This window comes from Bos mutus, chromosome 7 (assembly GCF_027580195.1).
Source record: "Bos mutus isolate GX-2022 chromosome 7, NWIPB_WYAK_1.1, whole genome shotgun sequence".
Classification (NCBI taxonomy): Eukaryota; Metazoa; Chordata; class Mammalia; order Artiodactyla; family Bovidae; genus Bos; species Bos mutus.
The window spans coordinates 99,238,889-99,266,104 of NC_091623.1; the positions used below are offsets into that span (position 1 = coordinate 99,238,889).

The 27,216-nt window shown below is 39.2% G+C and overlaps 1 protein-coding gene across 1 annotated transcript; it reads left to right on the forward strand.

Annotated features, from left to right (window-relative positions):
• The first annotated feature begins 11,064 nt into the window (after positions 1-11,064).
• On the forward strand, positions 11,065-19,900 carry MARCOL (MARCO like). The gene is made up of 4 exons (XM_070374755.1): positions 11,065-11,113; positions 15,757-16,832; positions 18,829-18,950; positions 19,855-19,900. Exons 1-4 carry the CDS (start codon positions 11,065-11,067, stop codon positions 19,898-19,900), a joined length of 1,293 nt encoding a protein of 430 aa, XP_070230856.1.
• Positions 19,901-27,216: the final 7,316 nt, after the last annotated feature.

Consider the following 27,216-nt stretch of genomic DNA (forward strand, 5'->3'; position numbering starts at 1 on the left):
TATAGTATTTCTACTTTCTGAAAACTAGCCACCTACAAGAATTTTGAGATAAGGTTTTATAATCTATACATCTTACCTAAAAATTTAGTTGAAGATGGAGGTCAACTTCCATCTTCATTTTGCATTTTTTTATGTTTTTAAAAAATATTTTCATTTTGAAAAGTAGCCCAAAGAAATATTATATACTATGTATCTTTTATCCAGCTCACGTTACATAACTTCGGTACAGTCATCAAAGTCAGGAAATGAACATTGATACAGAACTGTTACCTAACTTGTTAACCTGAAATCCTGTTCAAAGTTCACTAGCTGTCCCAGAAATATTATCTCATTCTCTTGTTGTAGGATCTAATCTGAGACCACATATAGTTTTTCGTCTGCTCAGTCTCTCTTCAGCTCTTTCTAAGCAACAGCTACTTTCTTGAAGCAAAATTCAGTTGTAAGATTTTAATTAGAAATTTGATAAGACTACTTTGGAATTTCAAGTTACTGGCACAAAGTAGGTATTCAATATTTGTCGAGTAAAAAGTAAAGAAATAAAATTGATTTCTTCATGGAACCATACAAAAGGGAATTATAAGGAAGCTAAGCAACAAAAAAGGGGAAAAATTAAAGTATGAAAATTAAATCATGCTGAACAAGAGAAAATACAGAAGAGAATGTACTATCTTTAGAAATTAACTTCTGGTAGAGCATATCCCCTCTTTCACGCCAAAATAAACTTCCTGGGGCTTCCCAGGTGGCTCAGTGGTAAAGAATCTGCCTGCCAATGCAGGAGACATGAGTTTGCTCCTTAGGTCAGGAAGATCCCCTGGAAGAGGAAATAACAACACATTCCAGTATTCTTGCCTAGAAAATCCCATGGAAAGAGGAACCTAGAGGGCTACAGTCCATAGGGTCACAAAGAGTTGGACATGAGCGAGTGACTGAGCACACACACATGTAAACTTTTCAAATCAGAAATTGTTTTTGAAAAGAAAATGTTTGAAAAAGACAAATTTTGTCTTGCTTAAACTGTACTATATGAAATATATAGTTTTTAAAAAATATCTTACCAATTCACAGACTAAATATTTCACTTAATCTTTAATCTACTGTGTTTTAATACAACCAAGAAGTTGATTGTTAATGCCTTCTATTCCATGTGGTGACTGTAGAAAGCATAAAAGTAACAAGTCAGATCCTTAATCCAAGACAATTAGAAAGTCATGCTATTAGAGTTGATGAGACTCTTCTTAACTTTGATTCTTCTGATGTTTAGGGTGAGAAAACTAACAGTTACATTTTGTTCTCTTTACCATATGAGGAAAATTATGTTCTGGGAGGCAGGTGGAGTTACATATTTTCATGTTGAATCTTTAAGTCTAGAAATATATTTTAAAGATTACTGAGATTAAATAATAACTTTATAAACTGCATTACTGTCATGTTCTTAATGCGAACTAATTTGCAATCAGATATATAACTATGAACAGGAACTTCTTGAGAGGAGGGACTTAGTATGCAAAATTAGATTCTTGGAAAAATGGGTTCATGATAGATAAAGAAACAAACTGGAAAATCACAATGTAATGGTATGAAAGTGAAGTCAAAGTGAAATTTGCTCAGTCGTGTCTGACTCTTTGTGACCCCATGGACTATGCTGCTGCTACTGCTGCTAAGTCACTTTAGTCGTGTCCGACTCTGTGCGACCCCATAGATGGCAGTGCACCAGGCTCCCCCGTCCCCGGGATTCTCCAGGCAAGAACACTGGAGTGGGTTGCCATTTCCTTCTCCAATGCATGAAAGAAAAGTGAAAGTGAAGTCGCTCAATCGTGTCCGACTCTTCGTGACCCCATGGACTGCAGCCCACCAGGCTCCTCTGTCCGTGGGATTTTCCAGGCAAGAGTATTGGAGTGGGGTGCCATTGCCTTCTCCGCCATGGACTATACAGTCCATGGAATTTTCCAGGCCAGAATACCGGAGTGGGTAGCCTTTCCCTTCTCCAGGGGATCTTCCCAACCCAGGGATCAAACCCAGGGTTCCTGCTTTGCAGGCGGATTCTTTACCAGCTGAGCCACAAATCTAGGTTCTAATTCTGTCCCCATGTCATGTGAAATGTTGGAAGAATGTCTTCCAAAAGGAAGCGAGCCTTAATGTCCCCACATGTAAAATTAGAGCATAGGAAATACTGCTTTTCAAAGAAATGCCCTTCAGCTAAACTGAAAGCAAAATCTCAACAGGTAAAAGACCAGATAAACACTGACTTTCTTTGCTTGAAGTAAGGGTAATGAAAGCAGAATAAAAAAGATGGCTACTAAAGTCTGTCTATTCCTGTGAGGAAAATCTGTGAGCAGATTTTCTTTCATTCTACCTATGAAGTTGTGTAATTATATAAAAACACTTTCACACTATTCAACAAAGTTCCATAAATTTCCTATTATGGTCAAAGCCTACAGGAAATAGAAATATGAAAAAAATAATTCCTGAAGTTTTACTTGATAAATGCATCAAAAGTCTTTAAAAAGGCAAATTAAAAACAGAGGATCTTTTTACTTCTATAAATGGAGCCTAAAGAAAGAATTGAAAATGCATTTATACAGATATTCCTAGCAATATAGATTGCATTAGCAAATAATATGGAAACAAACAAACAAAAAAAGGAAAAAACAGGGAAACAAACCAAATGTTTCCAAATAGGGAACTGAATGATAATTAATACAATATATAGTAACTATTCAAATGGGTAATATAGAATGTATATTGATGCAGAAAGATACTGAAAGAATATTTCAAGTTTAAATCATTTTATAAAATGCTATCAATGGTAATGAGACTTGGGAAAAATATATAAACAGAGAAGATGTCAGGAAAGGTACTATCAATAGTGCAAATTTCTGGATATTGTTTTAGACATGATTTAAATCTATCCCTTTTGTGCTGCTCTGTATTTTTAACGGTTCTATTATAACATGCATTGTTTGTATGACAGGTAGTTACAGAGATAGCTAATGAAGCAATCAATTATAGAACAATGATTATATGCACATATATCTTGTTATGCCTTACTCCTAGGAGTTTGCATTGAACCCAGGTCTCCTACGTTGCAGGCAGATTCTTAACTGTCTGAGCCACCATAGAAGTCCAAAGTAAAACAAAAATAAGTAAACAAAAGCAAATATAAATAAAAATATTAATAACATTTGTGTACTACTGAAGGTTGATGTCAGATAATAAACTTGTAGGCATTTGGAAACAGAAGCAATCTTTTTTCACCTGAGGATTTTCAGGAAAATTTCAGAGTATGAGATGGTATTTGAGAGGTGTTATTTCATATCATTAAAGAATGACATAAAAGAGAAGATTTATTATAGGAGGAAAGAGTAGTATAGTGCTGGAAAAAAAAACAAGCAAAATGTTTTTAAAGGTTATTAAAGGCCAATTTGGCTAGATTAGTGGGTTTCTGTATGGTCAGAATGATATAATGGCTAAGAATATATGCTCTAGAGTTAAACTGTCCTTGTTTGAATCCTGGGTTTATAAGGATGCAATAATAAGATAATGATAATAAGAGTTTAGTAATAATAACTTTTTAAATGGATTTATAAGCATAAATAGAATATTTTATTACCACTTGAGAGAGGTAATGATGTCAATGCCATTATTCATGGAATTAAAAAAGAACTTTTTAATCACAGGCTTTTTGCAGCAATTATGAGAAAACAGCTACAAATGGAAAACCCTGTCCCAAGACAGACAAACCAGTATGTGGCACTGATGGACAAACTTACCACAACCTCTGTGAATTCTGCAAAGCAGCTAAGTAAGCACCTGAAAGCTGTCTTTGGAAGAGCATCTTTGGTTTAGGTCAATGGGGTATAAGTCAGGGAAGTTATTTATTAAGCCTTTTACTATGCTAAGTATTTTACACATAGTTCTTTTTTAAAATAAGGCAGTATTATTAGCCTCAGACCTAGAAAGCTTTAGTATCATTTCCCAGTTCATTTATACTGGGCTTAACCCACATCCACTGCACTTCACTGTGAGCAGTATCTCTGTTCTTTCAGGGAAAGAAATTGGAAGCTCAATTTCAAACATGAAGGAAAATGTTGATTCGCCTGATGCTGCAATGCTGGAAGTGCCTACAATTCACCTTTTGCATCAGAAGAGTCTCTGTTTATCCAGTCTCCATTGCTATGTATTTCCCATCAGTTATTTTGCATAAAGAAAGCACTTTCAATAAAGTTATCTTGGCAGACTGACTACATTGATGTTCTTTTCAGCTAACAAGGGAGCCACCTTTATTTGATTTAGACTAACTGCTAGACTGCCTTAGTACAAAATGATACAATTTGAAAACAAACCACAGGACATAAATTATTATCACACTTTTCAAATCCAGAATTCTCCAACCAGTACTCTGAGTCTCAATTCTTCAGAATTTATGCAGATGAAGTCAAGGACAAGAAAGCTCAATCCAAGAAAATATAGATCATCTGATACAAATTAGCATTCTTTAGTATATGATACATTTGTGAAGTGTTTTTCCTTAGGGACATATTGAGTTAGTTTTAGAGCTTCTCAACTTGTACCCTGAGACAAGAAATAAGTAACAAGTGAGACAAAATGTTGGTCACGTCAGTCATTTGGGGCAGCTGAATAGGTTCTGCAACAACTGGAGCCTTTAGGCTAGTTGTCTCTGGCTTTATCAGTTTACTACATAAAATAATTTTCTATGCATGATAAATTGTGAAAAAGCTTGAAAGTATAGGTTTACTGGCATATAGTATGTCCTCAGAAATCTAAAGATGTAGACAAGATTGTATCTTCAAACTGTTTGGAGGGAAAATTTTACAGCAACCAACAAACATATGGCTCAAACCATAAAAAATTTGCATGCAATGCAGCAAACCCAGGTTCTATCCCTGGGTTTGGAAGTTCCCCTGGAAAAGGGAATGGCTACCCACTCCAGGATTCTTGCCTGGAGAATTCCACAGACAGAGGAGCCTGGCGGACTACAGTCTAGGGAGTTACAGAGTTGGACATGACTGAGCAACTAACATTTTCACTTTCACCTTCAAAGTATAGTTTGGTATACTCTTATTTTATAAAATCCCTGTGCATGAATTATTTCATTCATTAATCACAAATAATTATTCAATGCTTATGATAGATACCAGGAGTCTCTGGTAGCTCAGACGGTAAAGAGTCAGCCTGCAATGCAGGAGACCCAGGTTTGATCCCTGGGTTGGGAAGATTCCCTGGAGAAGGAAATGGCAATACACTCTAGTATTCTTGTCTGGAGAATCCCATGGACAGAACCACCTAGCAGGCTACAGTCCATGGGGTCACAAAGAGTCGAACACGACTGACCGACTTCACTTTATGCTAGATACCATTCCCAGGATAGGGCAAACAAGACAAGATCCTTGGGGCCATAACAATAAATATTTTAAAAATATTTTTCAGTTATTAATCAATTTATAAAGGAAGCAAAGTTGAGACATATGACAGAGAAAACGGGGTACATTTGGAGAGAATAATTATTTGAAATTGGTTACTTTGAATTGAATCCTGAAAGCTGAAAAGCATTTCAGTTCAGTTCATTTCAGTTGCTCAGTCATGTCCAACTCTTTGCGACCCCATGAACTGCAGCACGCCAGGCCTCCCTGTCCATCACCATCTCCTGGAGTTCATTCAAACTCACGTCCATCGAGTCGGTGATGCCATCCAGCCATCTCATCCTCTGTCGTCCCCTTCTCCTCCTGCCCCCAATCCCTCCCAGCATCAGAGTTTTTTCCAATGAGTCAACTCTTCCCATGAGGTGGCCAAAGTACTGGAGTTTCAGCTTTAGCATCATTCCTTCCAAAGAACACCCAGAACTGATCTCCTTTAGAATGGGCACATGCAAATTTAGAGGAAGGATGTTCTGAGCAAAGAGAACAACAAACATAAAAACAACAAAATACCAAAAACAAAACCCTGAAATGTAAATAAGGTTGCCATGATCAAGGGTGAGAGAAGTCAGTTTATAGACAGCTCCTTCTATAGGAGCCAAGGCACAGCATTGGGGTTACTTCGACAGATATGCTAAAATATCTTTCCTAGGGTTGCTGCTGCTGCTGCTGCTGCTACTGCTGCTAAGTCGCTTCAGTTGTGTCTGACTCTGTGTGACCCCAGAGACAGCGAAAACAGCTATTTAATGACACTGTGCTTGAGTTTCCTCAATGTATAGTTAAGGGTGTGACCAAATACTGTTTGAAGAAGTTAATGAGATAATGTACATAAAGCTTCTCATACATGGTACCTATTTTGGTTATCATGGGGTCTTGATTCAATGTGAAAAAGTAATCACTATCTTGTCAACAGTATTATAATAATTCTCTCTCTCTGCATAACAGATCATCTCCAACTTATGGGCTTTAAACAAAAATAGTAAGTTATAGTATTTGTCCACAATTCTGCAATCTGTGGACTTCCCTGGTGGCTCAGACGGTAAAGCGTCTACCTATAATGCGGGAGGCCCAGGTTTGATCCCTGGGTCGGGAAGATCCCCTGGAGAAGGAAATAGCAACCCACTCCAGTACTCTTGCCTGGAAAATCCCATGGATGGAGGAGCCTGGTAGGCTGCAGTCCATGGGGTCGCCAAGAGTCGAACACGACTGAGCAACTTCACTTTCTGCAATCTGTGCAGGCTCAGCGCAAATGGTCTGCCTCTGCTCCACATGGTGCTGGCTGTGTGGCTCCCTTGGGATCCACGAAGAATTCAGCCACATTTCTGATGTTTCAGTGGCGGTGCTAGAGAGGTTTCTCTGTCTCCCTGTCTCTGTCTCTCTGTAGTTTCTCACTCAACTCTGCCAGGCTCTTAAGGCTTAGACCTAAAAATGACATGTTGTCATATTCACTACATTCTATTGGTCAAAGGAAGTCACTGGCCCAGCTCGGATTCAAAGGGAGTGGAATGGATTCTTCTGTAGGAGAGGAGTAACTTGCATGAAGAGGATTTGTTAATGCTGATCTTAATAACAACATTCTGAAAATATACTCTTTCCTTAAATATATATTTGTAAGACTAATTATCAGTGGACATCACACAGAGGATGACTAGAAATATGGTTTAAGAAACAAGTAACAGAAAACTTGGACTCAAATGGTTAAATAAATCTGATGATCAACATAGGACCAAACTATGTAATTTATTGTATTTATGGTGGTGAAGAGGAAGTTAATTTGGGTGTGAGAAACAGATTATGCTTCAGATTTTATCCCTAGAATTTGCACCCTTGCACATTAATGAGAGTCTAGGCACTAAGTCAGTAAACACCTTAATTATAACAAATTTAGTTAATGATTATCATAATTATGTTCTACCTTATATTTTATTGTTCTCCAGTCACATTATGTGTATTCAACTAAAGTAAAGATGGGAGTGGTCATGTTTCTAATCTCAAATATTCACCTAAGTATACTAACAATAGCCAACATTAATGTGTGTCAGATACCTGCATCATCTCAAATAATGATGAAATTGAATATATTTGAATTTCAGTTTACATGAAGACATTATGTGTTAAATAAGGAAATGGACAACCAAAGCAGAGAAGAAGATGCCCAAGATTCTATTTCAATCATCAGCCACTCTCCAGGACTTTAGTGTTCTGGAACTAATGCCTCCAATGGGTAAAGACCGGGTGAAATGATCAAATAAACTGAGAAATGGTGAAGAGCCATAGGTAGAGATTACCTAAGCGCTTGATTTTTGGCTTCTTTCTTAATATTGTGAAGTATTCAATGAAACTTAGTAACCAACTGGCAAGTCTCCCCCTGACAATTTTGGCAAAGTGATTGGAATTTAAGATGTAATATGTCTTCTACTCCAAAAACCAAACCAAAACATCAGTTTGCCTTCTGGATTCAGTTTAACTTATTTGCATCTATATATGAATAACCGATGGAGGAGGGAACGGCAACCCACCCCAGTATTCTTGCCTGGACAATCCCATGAACAGAGGAACCTAGTGGGCTACAATCCATGGGATCGCAGAGTCGGACACGACTGAGCAACTAACACAACAGCATGAATAACCCAATGAATGCCATGTAACTGATGTCTTCTGCCCTTTATTGTGCTCAATCTTTACATATCTTCTTGGATTCAAAGAACAGTACTTGACACATGTTAGTCCCCACAGTTCCAGAAAGGATTAAAAGGAAACATATTCACCAGGAGAAACTAATAGAGAGTTCAAAGTCTCCTTCCCTTTAGCTGCATGACAAATGTTCAGTTGAGATTAAATCAAGTAACTGGACAGAGAGTGCTGTAACAGCCCACAGTCAGAAACCAAAATTACTATAGTATGAATTTTCTAAACCACAAAAACACTTAGCAAAATTTGACTCTTTCAGTGGAATATTATCATGATTTTAGAAATAAGGAAGACGGAAAAAGGCAGATGGAGAGAGAAAGATAAATTTGTGTAAGATCACATAGCTAAATGAGAGGAGAGACAGAACCTCAGGTAATCTGACTTCACTGCTATTATTGTTATTTCCAGCCAGATGTGATGACTACTGAAAGGATACCTTCTATTTAGAATCTCACTCCCAAACACACGAAATACCCTCTTCCCTTCTCTAACAAGTGACTGTGGGGAGCATTTTCTGAGCCTACTCTAACAGAATTTTGACCTTATTCCAAAGTGTAAGGGAAGATACTAACGGAAGATAATTCTAAAGGTTGGAAAGTTCTCACAATTAAAGGAGAAACTAGATTTCCCATTCAGGAAAATTGGAAGATTAAAAGCAATTATTCAAAAAGCTCTTTGGAATGGTTTGGAGAAGAGATATGTTAAAGAGAGAAAAAGGGCTACCTTACTCAGCACAATCAATGATACCTTTAACTAATCCACAGAGGCAGTCGCTGAGACCTCAGAGCACAGGCTTCCAGGAGATTTTACCTTCTAACTGCAGTATCCTCACATATAAGGCACTCATCATATTTGTTTTCTTTACATAGGCTATTTTCAAGTATGACAAAGCTGAAGTTGGAAAAAAAACATGGGTAAGATAGATGATGGCATTGTGTAAGAAGCGTTTGTTTAAAGCAAAATGCAGATGCAGCTCTTGTGGTCCATTTGCTGGTATTTGAGAATTTACTGCATTTGAATCTACACATGAGTATCCGGGTGTAAAAGTAATTTGCATAAAGTTTACCCATATTTATCAATACACATGGTAGAGCAAATGATGAACTAAAGAATCTTGGAGGCATGTATATGGGCTTTCACTGCAAATTTTTTTAACTTGTTGGTATTTTGAAATTTTGTAATAAAATTTTAGCAAAAATTATAGGATGTTTAAAAACAATATACATATATTATATGGGGTATTATATATATATATTTTATTGGTAAATAAAATATATGTATATATAAACATATGGGGGCTTCCCTGGTGGCTCAGCAGTAGAGACTCCACTTGCCAATGCAGGAGACTCAAGTTCGATCCCTGGGTTGGGAAGATCCCCTAGAGAGGGAAATGGCAACCTACTCCAGTATTCTTGCCTGGGAAATCCCATGGAAAGAAGAGCCTAGTGGACTATACAGTCCATGGGGTCCCAAGAGCCAGACACGACTTAGTGACTAAACCACTGCCACCTAAACATATATGTGTGTGTGTGTGTGTCTATACACACACACACGTACAATTCAAGGTCTTCTGGTTCAATACAACCTCTTCTGACATTCATATGAAGCCCAGTCAAAACAAAGAAAAATTAGCTAGGGGTAAAAGTTGGTGATGGACAGGGAGGCCTGGCGTGCTGTGATTCACAGGGTCACAAAGAGTCAGACAGGACTGAGCAACTGAACTGAACTGAAAAGTTACCTTATTACTGAGAATTTAAAATTTTCCTTTTTGATGCCTTAAAATTGTTAGCTTGGTTCAAATAAATCATTTATCATTTCCAAAATTTCCCTTCTAAATAAGCTAAAGTGAAAATCAAACACAATCCAGAACCACTAATCTTAGTATCTTAGAATTGGAAGGGATTATAAGAATCACTTACTTCACCACCCTTCCCAAAGCAGAAATTTTCTTTAGGATTTAAAACAGTTTGTCTTGCACTTTCTTATATTGGAACTAGTTTTGCCATCTGGAACTATGCAGATCAAATAATATCTTGTTTCTCCATACTAACACTCTTCAAATGATGACTCCAATGGCAATATTAATCCTAAGTCTGTTTTTACTCAAGCTTATGTTTCCTAGCACCATCAGTCAACCTTATTATGCTATATGGTCTCTAGGCCTCACATTATAAAGGTCTCTTTTGGCCATGCTTAACTTTCTCTTGTATAAGGCAGCCAATCTCGAACACAATACTTTAGTGTTTCATAATAATGAGTTAATTACTGACTATAAGTCCCAAGGTGATATTCACATGAACTTGTTTGGTGTAATAGCTTAAGGCAAAAGGGTCGATAGTGTAATGTTATTCTCAAACATGAGATCCTTTGTCTTCTTGTTACCTCATAAAAATACATTACCTATTACCATTCCCCACTGGGTGTACTCATCACTTGCTAGTGACCAATATCAATGCATTTTCACTTGCTTATAAAATATAATTTGAGGTAAATATTTTTCATATAACTCATTTGTAGAAAAATTTTGTGGGAATCTCTACAGTGTCTCTACTATGACACTCTAAACTTGCTGTATCAATAACAGTACTGACTGAAGATCAGTCATCTCTTAACAAAAAAAATGAACAGTGAATTCATCACTTTCTCAGATGGGTTATACCTTTTAAATTTTTTCTGTGAGGAAGATATCTGATAGGAGCATATTAAAGTTTGGATATTTATGAGAGTCAGGGCGTGAAGCTAATTTAAACATGATAATCTACTTAATTTAAGAAGGAACACCTTTCAGATTTCAAAAATTACTGTAATTTTTTTTTAAACACAGTGACTGTGTTTAGCAATAAGGGTGGAGAATTGTCCAAATATATAACATGGTGGCAATCAGCATGGTTTATTCAGAAAGTATCTACTGAACACCCAACAACCAACTGGTTCTAACATGGAGGCTTTCATTTTCCTCCCCTTCATGTTCTTGGCCTTGTTCTCAGGTAAGAAAAGTTACATTCAATGGCTTTCTTTCCAATCTAAAAGTTAAGAATTAGAAATGTTGAGTGATCTAGTAATGTTTTGTGAGAAACTTTAAAATGGGAAATGTTTGTCAGAGGAATAAAAGAATGTAATTACAAGCCACTTAAATATAGACCAAAGGCACAAAGATAGTGACCAGGTAAGAGAACAGTGAATAGTCTGGTGTGGCTTAAGAGCAGCAGAGGCAAAGAAAAAAAAATTAGAAAAGCAAGACATTAGGAAACAGTGTCAGACTTTATTTTGGGGGGCTCCAAAATCACTGCAGATGGTGACTGCAGCCATGAAATTGAAAGACACTTACTCCTTGGAAGGAAAGTTATGTCCAACCTAGATAGTATATTCAAAAGCAGAGACATCACTTTGCCAACAAAGGTCCGTCTAGTCGAGGCTATGTTTTTTCCTGTGGTCATGTATGGATGTGAGAGTTGGACTGTGAAGAAGGCTGAGCGCCGAAGAATTGATGCTTTTGAACTGTGGTGTTGGAGAAGACTCTTGAGAGTCCCTTGGACTGCAAGGAGATCCAACCAGTCCATTCTGAAGGAGATCAGCCCTGGGATTTCTTTGGAAGGAATGATGCTAAAGCTGAAACTCCAGTACTTTGGCCACCTCATGCAAAGAGTTGACTTGTTGGAAAAGACTCTGATGCTGGCAGGGATTGGGGGCAGGAGGAGAAGGGGACAACAGAGGATGAGATGGCTGGATGGCATCACTGACTCGATGGACGTGAGTCTGGGTGAACTCCAGGAGTTGGTGATGGACAGGGAGTCCTGGTGTGCTGCGATTCATGGGGTTGCAAAGAGTCAGACACGACTGAGCGACTGAACTGAGGCTGGAGAGAAAATTCAGTGTGACAGGATCATGAGAATTTGTGTATGTTCAAGTTCATGTTCCAAAAAGGATACAGTTTTGTGTGATGATCCAGGGTAGTGTGGTCAAATAGAAATGGGTTCAAATCCTGGCAGTTCAATTTTCTATTTATGCGCTTTTGGGGCAATCTAACTTTTTCTAGCCTCAGCTTTCTCATTTGCAAAAAAGGAAATAATTATACATTTCTACAGGTTATCATAGGAATCATGATAACATTAGCTATCATTACTTGAGATCTTCACAAGTAACTCTCCTTCAACAATGCTTCTCTCTATTCCTTACCTCAACACAGTCAGGTTGTCTGTTTTCAGAGATATAAATTCCTAGCTAGAAATAAATTTGTCAAGATAATAAATGATACAGATAATACATTTCTTGAGATAATAAAAGTATGATAAATGAAACCAATTCCACTGTACTAATATCTCTAAATTACGACCTGCTACTTGACCATTTTTCCCTACATCTAGTAAAATGAAATAATGGAAGTAAAGTGCCTACGACCTTCAACTGCTTAGAACAGGAACACAAGAAATAATGATTCTCTTCTCAATGAAAACACTGCAGTTATTTCAGACTGTTGAGTACAGGGGTGATCAGACCCATTCTGTTATGGAGTTTCAGTCTACAGTGATACTTAAAATGAATTACATGTGAGAATAGTTGTACAGAAGTGACATTTAGGGATCTGCCGAAGTAGTAGAGTCAAGAAATAATAGAGAGTGAAGTGATGGAATGGGAGAAGGGAGGAGAAAAGAGTATACATTTCAGAAGGAAAAAAAAAAAAACATACAGCTGCAACTGGTCACTAGAACAGATATGTTTCACTATGACAGGTACCATATTGCCTGTGTACTTCAGCATCTTGCTGAATGACATTTAGTATGTATTCAATAATCATTTGTTAATGAAAGAACATATATTAGTATTAGATATGGAGGGTGAAGAAGAGAGAGGACTCAGGAATGCCTCGTACAATACAAAAGCTATGCCAATCACGTATTTAGAATTTGGGTAAATCAGAAGAGAAAACTACAAAACCAAAACTAAAAATACTTATTTTACAAAATTTCAGCTTAAAAAGTAAGTGGATAAAACACATTCTTATATCTTAGTTATCTTCTTTAAAAATTCCACTCCTAGTTTCTATTCTACAAATTTATATTATCCATGTAAGAAATGATACATTTATTAGGGTTTTCATCAAATCAGTGTTTGTAATATTAAAAGAGGAAAATAAACCAACTACTCATTGCTAAGAGACTGGTTAAATAAATTACGGTAAATGTGACAAATGAGAAAGTGCAGTCACTAAGGAGAAATAAAGAAGTCGCTTTGTAAGCACTGATGCCGAGATTGCCTCACTGTGCTGTCAGGGAGAAAACGAGTAGAACAGCATATGTGGTATGCTACCAACTGTGTGGGAAAATATATTCAACTACGACTGTAAACATACACGGTATCTCTGGAATGATACAGAAAACCCTGGGAAATGTAACTGTGTCCTAGGTAAGGATATGAGGGGACTGGAACAAGAAAGGAAGGAAAAGTTACTCTAAACTGTTTGCACTTTTGAATTTTTAGAATTTGATGCAATTTGCTTGTGTGACCTACTAAAAAACTAAACATAATTAACAAAAAAAAACCCCAGATTGACCAATTAATTTTTTCCATTTCATCCACATCTCTATTTTCGATTTCTACTTGAAGTTAGCGCCTGTTAATGAACAACATTTCTTAGAATTCATGCGTAAACCCATCTCTCTGTCAAAAATATTTCTTTTCTTATCCATTTTTCAGGCTATGGCCTATACTTCTTATATGTCACCTCCTTCAGGAAGGAGATATGATACTCTACTCCTTGCTATATTTCCTCTGGGAAAGATATCTTTCCTCTGGCTAATTACTTCTTACATTATAGTATTGATCATTCTACTATAAATTCCTATTTGCTTAGTTGTACCCACTATTATGCAGACCCCTGTCAGCCTCTTGAGGGCAGAATCATACATGGATTGTTCAGAGTTCTTATCTCTAGATTTTACTATAGTTCTGGCATAGTAATGGACTCTCAATATATTTTTTGGTACATTGAATGAACAGCTAGATTATACCCACAGACCTCACCTCAGGTTACACCACAGTTGAATAAACCATGTTACTAACTGCTAAACTCCTATGCCTGAGTTAGGACCTTAACCACTATCAATGTAGAATACCACAGCATACTCAATAAAAAACAATTTATTAGGCATTTGATTTTTAGTTAAATCTAAAGACACACTTAAAGACATGCTTATGGTGTATAGTCATGGAAATACAAAGCAGGACCAGTTGCAAATGCAAGCGAAATCCTACTGTACTTTCCAAAGGTTTGGAAGTTCCCTGAGGAAGGGAAATGACTGCCTTTGAGACGGTAACAAGGGGGAAAGAAGATGACTACAGAAAACATGTAGGGAGATGGGAAAAAGGATGTGGAAAGAGGGCTCCTGCCTGATAGCTTTTGTCTGGAAAGTTGATGATGGCATCTTCTGTACAGTGAGGTTCAGTATGTGTGTTCCGTGATGTGCTGAAAGCTTTCAGTTCAGTTGCTCAGTCGTATCCAACTCTTTGTGACTCCATGAACCACAGCACACCAGCCTCCCTGTCCATCACCAGCTCTCAGAGTCCACCAAAACCCATGTCCATTGAGTTGGTGATGCCATCCAACCACCTCATCCTCTGTTGTCCCCTTCTCCTCCTGCCCTCAATCTTTCCCAGCATCAGGGTCTTTTCAAATGAGTCAGCTCTCCGCATCAGGTGGCCAGAGTATTGGAGTTTCAGCTTCAGCATCAGTCCTTCCAATGAACACTCAGGACTGATCTCCTTTAGGATGGACTGGTTGGATCTCCTTGCAGTCAAAGGGATTCTCAAGAGTCTTCTCCAGCAATATAGTTCAAAAGCATCAATTCTTCGGCACTCAGTTTTCTTTATAGTCCAACTCTCACATCCTTACAACACGCATTAAGTAGAGGCTGTCTGATTAATTGAAAGTGAAAGTCGCTCGGTTGGGTCCAACTCTTTGTGATCCCTCTTGGAATTCTCCAGGCTAGAATACTGGAATGGGTAGCCTTTCTATTCTCCAGGGATCCTCACAACCCAGGGATAGAACCCAGGTCTTCCACATTGTAGGTAGATTCTTTACCAGCTTAGCCACCAGGGAAGCATTTGATTAATTATTAATCCATTAAATCAGGACTTTGGGGTAATCTGAAAAGTGTTAGTCCCTCAGTCATGTCCAACTCCTTGTGATCCTATGGACTGTAGCCCACCAGGCTCCTCTGTCCATGGGATTCTCGTGGCAAGAATACTGGTGTAGACTGCCATTCCTTTCTCCGGGGATATTTTCAACCCAGGGATTGAACCTGGGTCTCCTGCATTGCAGGCAGGTTCACCATCTGAGCCACCAGGGAAGCTCAGGATAATCTGAAGGCCCAGTTCAAATAATTCAGACTCTGATTTCGAAAAGGGGCAAGATGGCTTGACACCATTATTTTTGGAAACCATGTAATACAGTCAAGAAAAAAATAATCGAATAATCAGGTTATTAGACATAGTGGAAAGACTCCAGCTTGGGGTTTGGTTTTAAAAGAGCAAAGAGGCATTAAATGCATGCTATATCTTGGGATGAATACTATTGATTTTATATTCTTAAATATAAACAACTTTGTTTTTGTGCTTATGGTTATCATTCCAGTATCTTCAACCCAGCCTTTGAAGACTGGAAGTGTTTTTAAACTAGGAGACAGTCCAGAACCTGCACTTATTCTAGAGAGAGAAAATGAAGCTAATCAGCAAGGAGGACAAAAAGAATTTAAAAGGGAAACAGGAAGCAACACCCAAGGAAAACCAGGGCCACTCATTCTGCAAGGACAACCAAGGTATTCTAATCAGCCAGGAAAACCAGAAAATTTTAAACAGAAAGAGAGGCCAGGAGTCTTCAATCAGCCTGGGAGTTTGCAAGCGAATTCAGGACAATCTAACCAAAAAGGGAATCCAGAAGCTTCTAATGAGCAAGGAAAACCAGGATCTTTTAGCCAGCAAGGGAAGCCAGGGTCATCTAGCCAGCAAGGGAAGCCAGGGTCAACTAGCCAGCCAGGGAAGCCAGGGTCATCTATCCAGCCAGGGAAGCCAGGGTCATCTATCCAGCCAGGGAAGCCAGGGTCATCTAGCCAGCAAGGAGAGCCAGGGTCAACTAGCCAGCCAGGGAAGCCAGGGTCATCTATCCAGCCAGGGAAGCCAGGGTCATCTAGCCAGCAAGGAGAGCCAGGGTCAACTAGCCAGCCAGGGAAGCCAGGGTCATCTATCCAGCCAGGGAAGCCAGGGTCATCTAGCCAGCAAGGAGAGCCAGGGTCATCTAGCCAGCAAGGAGAGCCAGGGTCAACTAGCCAGCAAGGAGAGCCAGGGTCATCTATCCAGCCAGGGAAGCCAGGGTCATCTATCCAGCCAGGGAAGCCAGGGTCATCTATCCAGCCAGGGAAGCCAGGGTCATCTATCCAGCCAGGGAAGCCAGGGTCATCTATCCAGCCAGGGAAGCCAGGGTCATCTATCCAGCCAGGGAAGCCAGGGTCATCTATCCAGCCAGGGAAGCCAGGGTCATCTATCCAGCCAGGGAAGCCAGGGTCATCTATCCAGCCAGGGAAGCCAGGGTCATCTAGCCAAAAAGGAAACCCAAGATTGTCTAGACAACAGAGAAAATCAAAGTCTTTTTATAATCAAGAAGAAGGGAAAACTGGAGTCAACCCTTGGAATGACAATACAATAGAGATTCAGGTTAGTGTTAATTTGTCTTTTTTTTCCTCAGTCAATTCACTTCAGTCATTCTATTTTCCAGTTAAAAGAATACACTGTACTAATGACAAACAGTTGGTGACAACACTGATTTAACAAAATGAGAGGAACTGGAGGTGGTTGCTTTCCTATACACCTACAATCAGTAGTGAGTGGCATGCTCTTCCATTCTGTCTCATTGTCTTCTACTGTTTCCACTCAAGCCTTTCCACCTATATTGAACTAGCTCAGACCCTCAATAACCGAGTCCCTATCCCCACCAGAATTAACTTTCATGTCTATTTTCATCTCACCCATAATATACAAACCACTTAAACAGTATTTCTGAGTCACAAGTCTAATCTATCACTTTCCTACTAAAAATTCTTCAGTGACACACCACACTACCTAGACAATAAAACCCAAACGCCTGAGCACGGCATGTAAGATTTTCTCATGATTAGACCCCAAGCCCAAGATGAAACATGACTGGATACTTCACGTCACTCTTGCTCACACACCAGCCACACTGTACAGAATCCTGTAATTTTCCAAAAATGTATTCTTGATACGAATGATATCTTCTATCATAGAATGGACATTGTTCTTTACAATTGGTTGTTATTCAATTAGAGCATTAACTTCTTAAACAAAGTGCCATTTTAATTTCATTTATTTATTTGGTCATGTGGCTTGCAGGATTTTAGTTACCCAACCAGGGATCAAACCCATGCCCCCGTCAGTGGGAGCCCAGAGTCTTAACCACTGGACTGCCAAGAATTTCCAGACAAAGTGCCATTTCTCTTCAAACTTGTATTCCCAGATCCTAAAACAGGATAGACATATAATAATTTATGTTGAACTATTTGTCAGATGAGGAAATAAGTGGCTTGTATTAGAGAGGCATCATCGCAAACAGGTACATAGCCATGTCTCCCATATTTCCTTCTAAGTCCTACTGTGCTCTGCCTTTCCTTGCCAGTCTCTTTCCCAACAGCCAGCTTTCTAATTCCATTCAGCAATTACTTTGGACACTCCACTTAGTAGATTCAAAACTGTCTTCTAGAACACTTCCTCCACCTTGTTATCTTAATGGAAACCATTTTTTACCTCATAACGTGTCATTCATCAATACCCTCTCAAGTAAAAGCAGCCTAATGCGTCTTGTCCTTATGCCTCTTCTAGCATGTAGTACTAATCTCCCAGGGACATCCCTGCTGTCCAGACCTTAATGCCATCACCTGCAGGTTTCTGAATCATCACTTAGTCTTTCTCAATTTTATATTCTTTTCTAAAATGGGGGAGATAACCCTGTCCAATTCACAGAGTAGGTGTGAATGAAAATAACAGATGTTACGTAACATGAGTAGCAAACCTCTGTCATTTCCAGTGGTTTAGAGTTATCTGTCATCTTCCTCGGCTCTAGGAAGTCTAAGCTCCCTATTGGAGGCACTCACCATTCCATTTGGTGCCTCTGCTCTCATCTGCTAGTCGTCATCTTTATGTTCATAGCCTTCCACCATCCTGTAACTGGATTCTGAGCTATGCTTCAGGTACTACTATAGTTAACTGAACCCTCATAATCCTACCTCCTGACTCATTTTCTTTTTTGAAACAAGAAAAAAGAAAGGTTCAATAAGTAATGACCATATGTGGTTCGTATTTGCCAGTTTGTGTGCGAAGCATTCAAGTGAGGCAGTCTGAGATACACAGTAAGAGCAGAGGTTCTGGAATTGGGTAACCCAGAGTTTTCAATCCCAGATTGGGTAGTTGGTCCAGATACGATTTTGTGCTTGTCACTTAAATGCACTGTCCTCCCGGAAAAAAATAAACTCTTCTTTCATACTGTTGCACAGATTACATTAAAATGTAAAGGGTCAACAAAATAACTGATTGAGTACAATGCTTAATCAGTAGTTCATGAGTAATAAATACATGTTTTATTACAATAACATAATTAGAGTATATTTTTACCTAACGGTCTTTCACATTACTGAAGACTGGCCATACTAGCAACAAGAACCCAACCAGAAAAACAAAATGTCAGCCTAACTATGAACCAGTCTGTGGTTCTGATGGGAAAACGTATGGCAACCACTGTGCATTTAATGAAGCAAAAAGGTAAGAGGACTTTAGGTTTGTTTGTAGTAGGAAGTACTATTCTGATCCAAAGGGACTAAACAGATATTTTTCATTACATCTCCCATAGTTATCTCTCAATAGCATTTTGCATGTCTGTCCAAAGGAAACATAAAAAGGACACTTACCCTTGAACAGTAAAGTCAGTCATTTCCTGAGAGAATGTGATACATTCAGCTTTGTAAATAGGTTCAAGCTTATTACTGAGTCATTCATTTACCAAATATTCATTAAACATCTGCTATGTACCAGGCATTGTTTGAAGCACTAAGATGGTGAGCAAAATACAGAATCTCTTGCTTCCATGGAGCCTTCATTTTTGCAAGGAAAGGCAGCAGAAAAAATATATTAGGGGGCAAAGAGGATAATGAATCTCATAGATTACTAAGTGATGACTACTAAAATATACTTTAAATTTAAATAATATTAAATGTTGCATTTGGTAAGCCAAGCCAAATTTTAAGAGTTACAATCTATAAGAAATAAGACGACAAGGCCATTTAAAATTAGAATGTGTGGCTAAAAAATAGTTCAGCTTTCAAAATTAATAAATATATCTCTGAATGAAAGGAATAAAGTAAAAATTATACTTCCTCGTTTTGGACAGTTTCAGAATTTATTAAGGTTAATATTAATGTAAATATTAAAGGTAAGTGTCCTCTATAGCTATAAAATATAAATTGGAAGGCAGCCTGGACACCTTCTCATTTTATAGATAAGGCACCTGGCCCAGGGACAGGGAAAGACTGCCACAGAGTGTACAAATTCTCAGAATGTTCCATGTGAAACAGGCTAGCCACAGCCTAGGCCTGCCTTTCCCATTTGTCTCTGTATGGTGATGCCACAATTACTTGGTCCTTGATTGCTCTCATTATCTTGTTTTCAGGTTGAGTAATGGAAAACTGAGTCTGAACCATGAGGGGAAATGTTAAGCATTTGTTACAACCAATTACATGGAACTTCAAAATCCACTTTGAATTCTCTTTAAACAATGGATTTCCCTGGAAGTTCTACTGAGGCCAGCAGGAGTCTTATATATACAATGGATCTTACATTATTCTCTAGATCTTTCCACTGCAAATAAAGTCGGTTCCACAGATGCTTCCAATTTCAGGGATTGTTTATTTTCTAGACTTTCCCAAACCTTGCGTCTATGATCCACCTGTTCCCAAAGTGCCAAAATGGCTAAGACTTTAGGACCAGCAACTTCAGCAGCAATTTGCAAATCCTAATTAGTATAAAAATCTCAGGATTGCATGTAAAAAATAAAGATTCCCCAGTTGAGAAATACTGGTGCTGTAGGTCTCTGCTGCTGCTGCCGCCAAGTCGCTTCAGTCGTGTCCGACTCTGTGCGACCCCATAGATGGCAGCCCACCAGGCTCCCCCGTCCCTGGGATTCTCCAGGCAAGAACACTGGAGTGGGTTGCCATTTCCTTCTTCAATGCATGAAAGTGAAAAAATAAAGTGAAGTTGCTCAGTCGTGTCCGACTCCTAGCGACCCCATGGACTGCAGCCAATCAGGCCCTTCCGTCCATGGGATTTTCCAGGCAAGAGTACTGGAGTGGGGTGCCATTGCCTTCTCCGAAGTTTCTGCTAGAGCTCAAGAAAGTGAAGTCTGAAACCACATTCCAGGTGTTTCTAATAAAGGTGGTCTCTGGATACTTGATGTAAAACTGACTCAAGGTTTCTTAAGGATGCAATGATTGGCTTCAGAGGGTCTATGGAAATTATATGCAAAATAAATTCTCTGGAAACTTTTTGTAAGAAAGTATCCAAACCTTTTGTTAATTTTTTTTTTTTTTTGCCACTCCTTGCGGCTTCTGGGATCTTAGTTCCCCAACGACCAGGGATCAAACCTGGACCTGGGGCAGTGGAAGCGCTTAGTCCTAACCACTGGACTGCCAGGGAATTCCCACATTAGATTCTTAAAGGGATATGTGAGCACAACTAGAGTTTAAAACCACTGATCTACAGACCTGAAACATAGAAATTTATTGTATTTATCTGAAGTTGTGTTTGACGTCTGGCATCATCCCCAAACAGAATGCTTAGAAGGAATTTCACCAGGATGTTAATCATATTGGTTAGCAAGATGGGGCCCAAGAAAGGGAATAAGACCCAACACGATGTTGGGATCAGAGCTGGTGAAAAGAATAGTTTAATGAAAATGAAGTCAGAGAGCTTGCACAAGATCTGTAGGTCAGTGATAACTACAGGTTCTTTTATATCCACAGGAGCCCTATTGAACAGTAAGGACTTCAGATGGCAATCTATATCTGGAATACATGGGTAGAACCCAACAAACATAGCAGGATACAGACAATGGAATAAGGCACGTGGTCCAGATGAAAATGTAGAGGGAAGCTGTGGTATCAGACAGGATAAGTGGTTAAATCTAAGGAGAGAGAAACATAATGTGTCATGGTCTGGGAAAGTGAGGGGAAAGAAAAAAAGATGCAGAAAGCTATCACTGAGGGATATGTGAGTCATTAAGAGGCATACCAAGGGCACTCAATTCTGCGTATCTAATTGGCAATGAACAGACTTCAGAGATCAACTGTGGAATCCCCTCATACATGATTCAACTAGAAACTCAATCCCAAATTCAAATGGATGGAATCTAAGCAAACTCTTATCTTGGAGTTTTCCTAGTACTCCAGGACGTTTCCTTGTGATTCTGTTTAATGGAAGATTAAACAGAGGGGATGATTGAGCCCAGCGCAAAATGCCTCATACTGGGGAACTAAATAAATAATTTTGAAATTAATATACACTTATATACAGAATAGAATTTAATGCTGGAAAATACCTCAGGACTTAATTACCATTAAGGTTAAATAAGTTAGTTTAGGTTTATTTGCCTCTGCCTCACAAACAATTCATACTGAACACAGACCTCAGACTTCAGACACAATGATGCCACTGCATAGAGAGAACTTGTAACTTTTTCGTAAATACTTAAGGATAAAAGATATAATGAAGTTCTATAGCTACCCAGATTTCTTTTGCACACACGCACAAATAAATTATTTCTGTATTTTTACTATCAGAATTATCTCAGGAAAATGCTCTGTGGCAGAAGCTACAACTGAGTATGCTCACAACAATTAGTCTGTAATATTAAAGAGGCATTTAATAATCACATGAAAAGACATTAATGCAATCTTTTAAATATACAGTGAGCATCTTGAGGGAGAAATTTTTAGACTTTTTTTGTACACAGAGGGACTTAGGAAATTTGTTTTAATGAATGAATCATTGAACAATCAATGCAGGAGAAGACCAGTGAAACAGGTGCTGTTCACTTCTCTCCTTAATTGCCTACATCTTAGTGCAAGCTACTATTCATTGTCTCCTCCTGAAACACTGCAAGATCTCCTTAAATGGTTTGTGTCTTTTACTTTCCGTCTTTTTAATTCATTCCTCATAGAGCAGCAAGAGTGACCTGTTTGAAATATGCATTTTAAGATATACTACTGCTATCCTAGCTTACAACGCTTGGGTCCCTAATATTTAGGACAACCTTCATATTCTACCCCTGATCCACAGGATAATCATCGTCCTGATAGCTAGTTTGACTACAGCCACTTTTGATCATTCAAAAGAGTTTAGAAATCCTTTTCTAAAAACACTGCACATTCTTTTCCTTATCATCAATACCCTTAATCCTTATCAGCTCATGAGACTAGCAAGTCCCTGGCTCCTTCCTGTCTGTTCAAAGTCATTGTCTGCCTGGACTCCTCTAACTTTTTCTGTCCTAGCCACAGAGATCTTCCCACTATTGGAATCCACTAATTCCTTACAAATCAGGACCTGTGAATTTTCTTAGTCCTTCTGCAACACTGGAGATAAGAACTTCTTGAAATCTATTCTCCTACCATCAGTCAGTTCAGTCGCTCAGTCATGTCCGAATCTTTGTGACTCCATGGACTGCATCATGCCAGGACTCCCTGTCCATCACTAACTCCCAGAGTTTACTTAAACTTATGTCCATTGAGTTGGTGATGCCATCCAACCATCTCATCCTCTGTCATCCCCTTCTCCTCCTGCCTTCAATCCTTCCCAGCATCAGGGTCTTTTCAAATGAGTCAGTTGTTCACATGAGGTGGCCAAAGTATTGGAGTTTCAGCTTTAGCATCAGTCCTTCCAATGAACACCCAGGACTGATCTCCTTTAGGATGGACTGGTTGGATGTCCTTGCAGTCCAAGGGACTCTCAAGAGTCTTCTCCAACACCACAGTTCAAAAGCATCAATTCTTTGGCACTCAGCTTTCTTTATAGTCCAACTCTCACACCCACACATGGCTACGGGAAAAACCATAGCCTTGACTAGATGGATCTTTGTTGGCAAAGTAATGTCTCTACTTTTTAACGTGCTATCTAGGTTGGTCATAACTTTTTTTCCAAGGAGCAAGCATCTTTTTATTTCATGGCTGCAGTCACCATCTGCAGTGATTTTGGAGCCCAAGAAAATGAAATCTGCCACTGTTTCCCCATCTGTTTGCCATGAAGCGATGGGACCAGATGCCATGATGTTAGTTTTCTGAATGTTGAGCTTTAAGCCAACTTTTTCACTCTCCTCTTTCACTTTCATCAAGAGGCTCTGTAGTTCTTCATTTTCTGCCAAAAGGGTGGTGTCATCCTGCATACATGAGGTTATTGATATTTCTCCCAGCAATCTTAATTTCCCAAATTGAGAAAGGAGTACGTCAAGACTGTATATTGTCACCCTGCTTATTTAACTTATATGCAGAGTACATCATGAGAAACACTGGGCTGGATGAAGCAAAAGCTGGAATAAAGATTTCTTCCAACAGGCAATGGAAAAATTAAATCTTTCTGAGCATGAGTGAAATGAGATTTCCATTAATATGGATGCTTAAACTAATTAACACGTAGCACTAAAGGCATCTCATTAATATTTCCAAAGAATAATTTTCTTTTTGGATTGAAAAAGCCCAGCTTATCTTAGGTAAATAAAGCAAGCTGCAGAAAAGTTTATGCTTCTATTAAATATAAAACCTCTGGTTCACAGTAGTAAAAACTGGCTGAAATGGGGTTCCAGAGATATTTCTACCTCTCATTCTGTTACCCCCAACTGTAGCCACATATTTAGCTTGGATACATTTAAAGATCAATGCCCAAGATCTAAGGCAGAGCACCTGAATCACGATCTGAGGAGGAGACCAGGTGCTGTTTATTAAACTCCTCAGGTGATCATCATATCTATCAACTGTTTTTACTACCAAGGTTCTAGACTTTCCTTATTTTGAAGGCTTTGATAGTCTTATATAGCACGGGTCAGCTATTTTGTAGAATGTTTCTCATTTGAGATTTATGTGGTAATTTTCTCATGGATAGATTGCGATTATAAATTATTTGAGAAAATGTACAAAAACTTTGAGCTGACTTTACAATGCTGACCAGGTAATTCACTACCCTTGAGTCCTAATTTACTTATCTGTGAAATAGAACCAGCTGTCCCATAAGTGTCTTAATTTTTTGCTTTATGGAACACTTTTTTTCTTAACTGAAGTATGGTTGATGTATAATATATATATGTTACAAGTGTGAATATGGTGTTTCACAATTTTTAAAGTTTATACTTCATTTATTATAAAATAATGACTGTACTATCTGTGTTTTACAGTATATCCTTAACACGTGTACACCTGTGGCAGATTCATGTTGCTATATGGCAAAACCAATACAATATTGTAAAGTTAAAAATAAAATAAAATAAAAATAAGTAAATAAATAATAAATAAAATGTTAAAAAAAAGAAAAATTTTCATGTATTTTTAATAGGAGGTAGATTATTTTATACATAATAGGTTATATTAATACCTCTTAATCTTCTACCTCTATCTTGCCCCCCTTCTTTCTCCCCACTGGTAACCATCAGTTTGTTCTCTATATCTGTGAGTCTGATTTTTTTCTTGCTATATTCACTAGTTTGTTGTAGTTTTCAGATTCCACATATAAGTGCTATCATACAATATTTGACTTTCTCTGTCTGACATTTCATTTAGCATAATACCATCCAAGTCCACCCATGTTCTTGCAAATGGCAACATTATATTCTTTTAATGGCTGAATACTACTCTGTTAGGTATATAAACAGGACTGGGGTTCATAGACTTCACTGGAAAAGGGAGTACACAAGATTACACAGGCTCTGGCTCAGGGCAAAAGTAGTGACTTGACCAGGAGCCTGGCCTGAACCTACCTGCTGGTCTTGGAGAGTCTCCTGGAGAGGCGGACGGAGAGAGTAGGGAGCTGCAGCTCAGCCTGGGGATGGAGACAGTGGCAGCAGCCATTCTTGGGAGCTCCAGCGCTGGTAGGAGCCATTGCAGAATCCTCCCTTCACTTTTATTACTGCCAAGACCTGGCCCCACCCAACAGCCCGCAGGCACCAGTGCTGAGATGTCTCAGGCCAAGCAACTAACTGGATGTGAATACAGTCCCACCCTTCAGCAGACCCACTGAAGAAAGAATCTCTGAGCCCACAGAGCCCTCTGGACACAGCACCCTGCCCACCTGAGAGCCAGGACTCAGCTCTATTTACCAGTGCGCAGGAGCAGTCCCAGAATCCCCTGGGCCCTGGCCCTGCCCTCCAGGAAGCCGGCCCATGCCTCTGGAGCAGCCTCACCCTCCAGGGGGCAGATACCACCACAATCCTATAACCTGCAGACCGGCCTGCCCATAGAAAGTCAGACCCTGCTCTGGAACCAGCTGGGCCCTGGTCCTGCCCAACTGCAGTTCAACACAAGCTTCAGGATACCCCAGACCCCAAGTCCAACTATGTCAGGAACCAGCCCTCTACTACCAGGCACTGACACTGGCTCTGGGACCCCTGGGTCCTGCAACCAGACTCTAGGACTCAGCTCTGCCTGCCAATCATCCAGCATTAACCCCAGGACCTGGCTTCACCCACCAGTAGGCGAGCAACAGTCCCGGAGTCTTCAGGACCCTAAGACTGCACTAGTCCCAGAGCCCTCTTGTGACCCGGCTCCTGCACAAGGCTGGGCCTGGGGCCAGCCCCGCCTACAGCCCCGCCCACACAGTCAGCTTGCTGTAACAGAAGGCCCACCCCGCCCTCAGAGGGAAGCCCTAGAGCACACAGCCCGGGTGAGGAGAGCGGTGTGTGCTGCTGGGATACCTAGGACTTCTCCTGCACAAGGCCAATTCTCCAAGGTCAGGAAGCCTATAAGATACATAAAAATACAAACAAAATGAGCGATCGAGGAGCATTTTCGTAAGTGATTTTTTAGACCGTTGTGCTTTTGTGGTCCTTTAAATATAAAGTAAGTATGAGAAACATGATTTCAACGCAAGAGTGAGGTGGTTTTGTTGTTTCTTGGTCACCGTGTGCAGCTTGTGGGATCTTAGTTCCCTGGCCAGGGATTGATTCCCGCAGGAAAAACACCAAGCCCTAACCAATGGACCACTGGGGAGTTCTGGGTTTTCTTTTTTAAATCACCCCTTTCCTGGCCCCCAGAAGGTAAACAAAATATACGTTTTCTTAACTTTTTCAGTCCAAAGCTATTTCCTTTTTTTAATAGAGAAATTTATTTTTATTTGGGATTATTATCTCTCCTGTATTAGTGTATGTATATATACATATAATTTTTTTCCTTATACTTAAACTGTTTTTAACCTTTATTTTTCCAGCCTTAAAGTCCTCTATCAGCCAGTGATTCTGAATTTCCTCAGATCTCTGTCTTAGCATGTAATTATATATATATATATATACACATAATGTACATACACTACACTCTATTGATAATGATCTCATCAACAATAGCAGACAATTCAATTACAACTTGTATCCATAAAGAATACTCATACACTAAAAAAAAAATGTTTTTTCACTCATATATTTTTATCTGTGTCCAGAATTCTTGCCTGGAAAATCCCATGGGCGGAGGAGCCTGGTGGGCTGCAGTCCATGGGGTTGCTAAGAGTCGGACACGACTGAGCGACTTCACTTTCACTTTTCACCTTCATGCATTGGAGAAGGAAATGGCAACCCACTCCAGTATTCTTGCCTGGAGAATCCCAGGGACGGGGGAGCCTGGTGGGCTGCCGTCTCTGGGGTCGCACAGAGTCGGACACGACTGAAGCGACTTAGCAGCAGCAGCAGCAGAATTTTTAAAATACATATTCACTGACCTATGATATTTGCACATGGCTGTCTCAACTTCAAAACATTATTTTGAATCTTTTAAACTCAGAATGTCAAAAC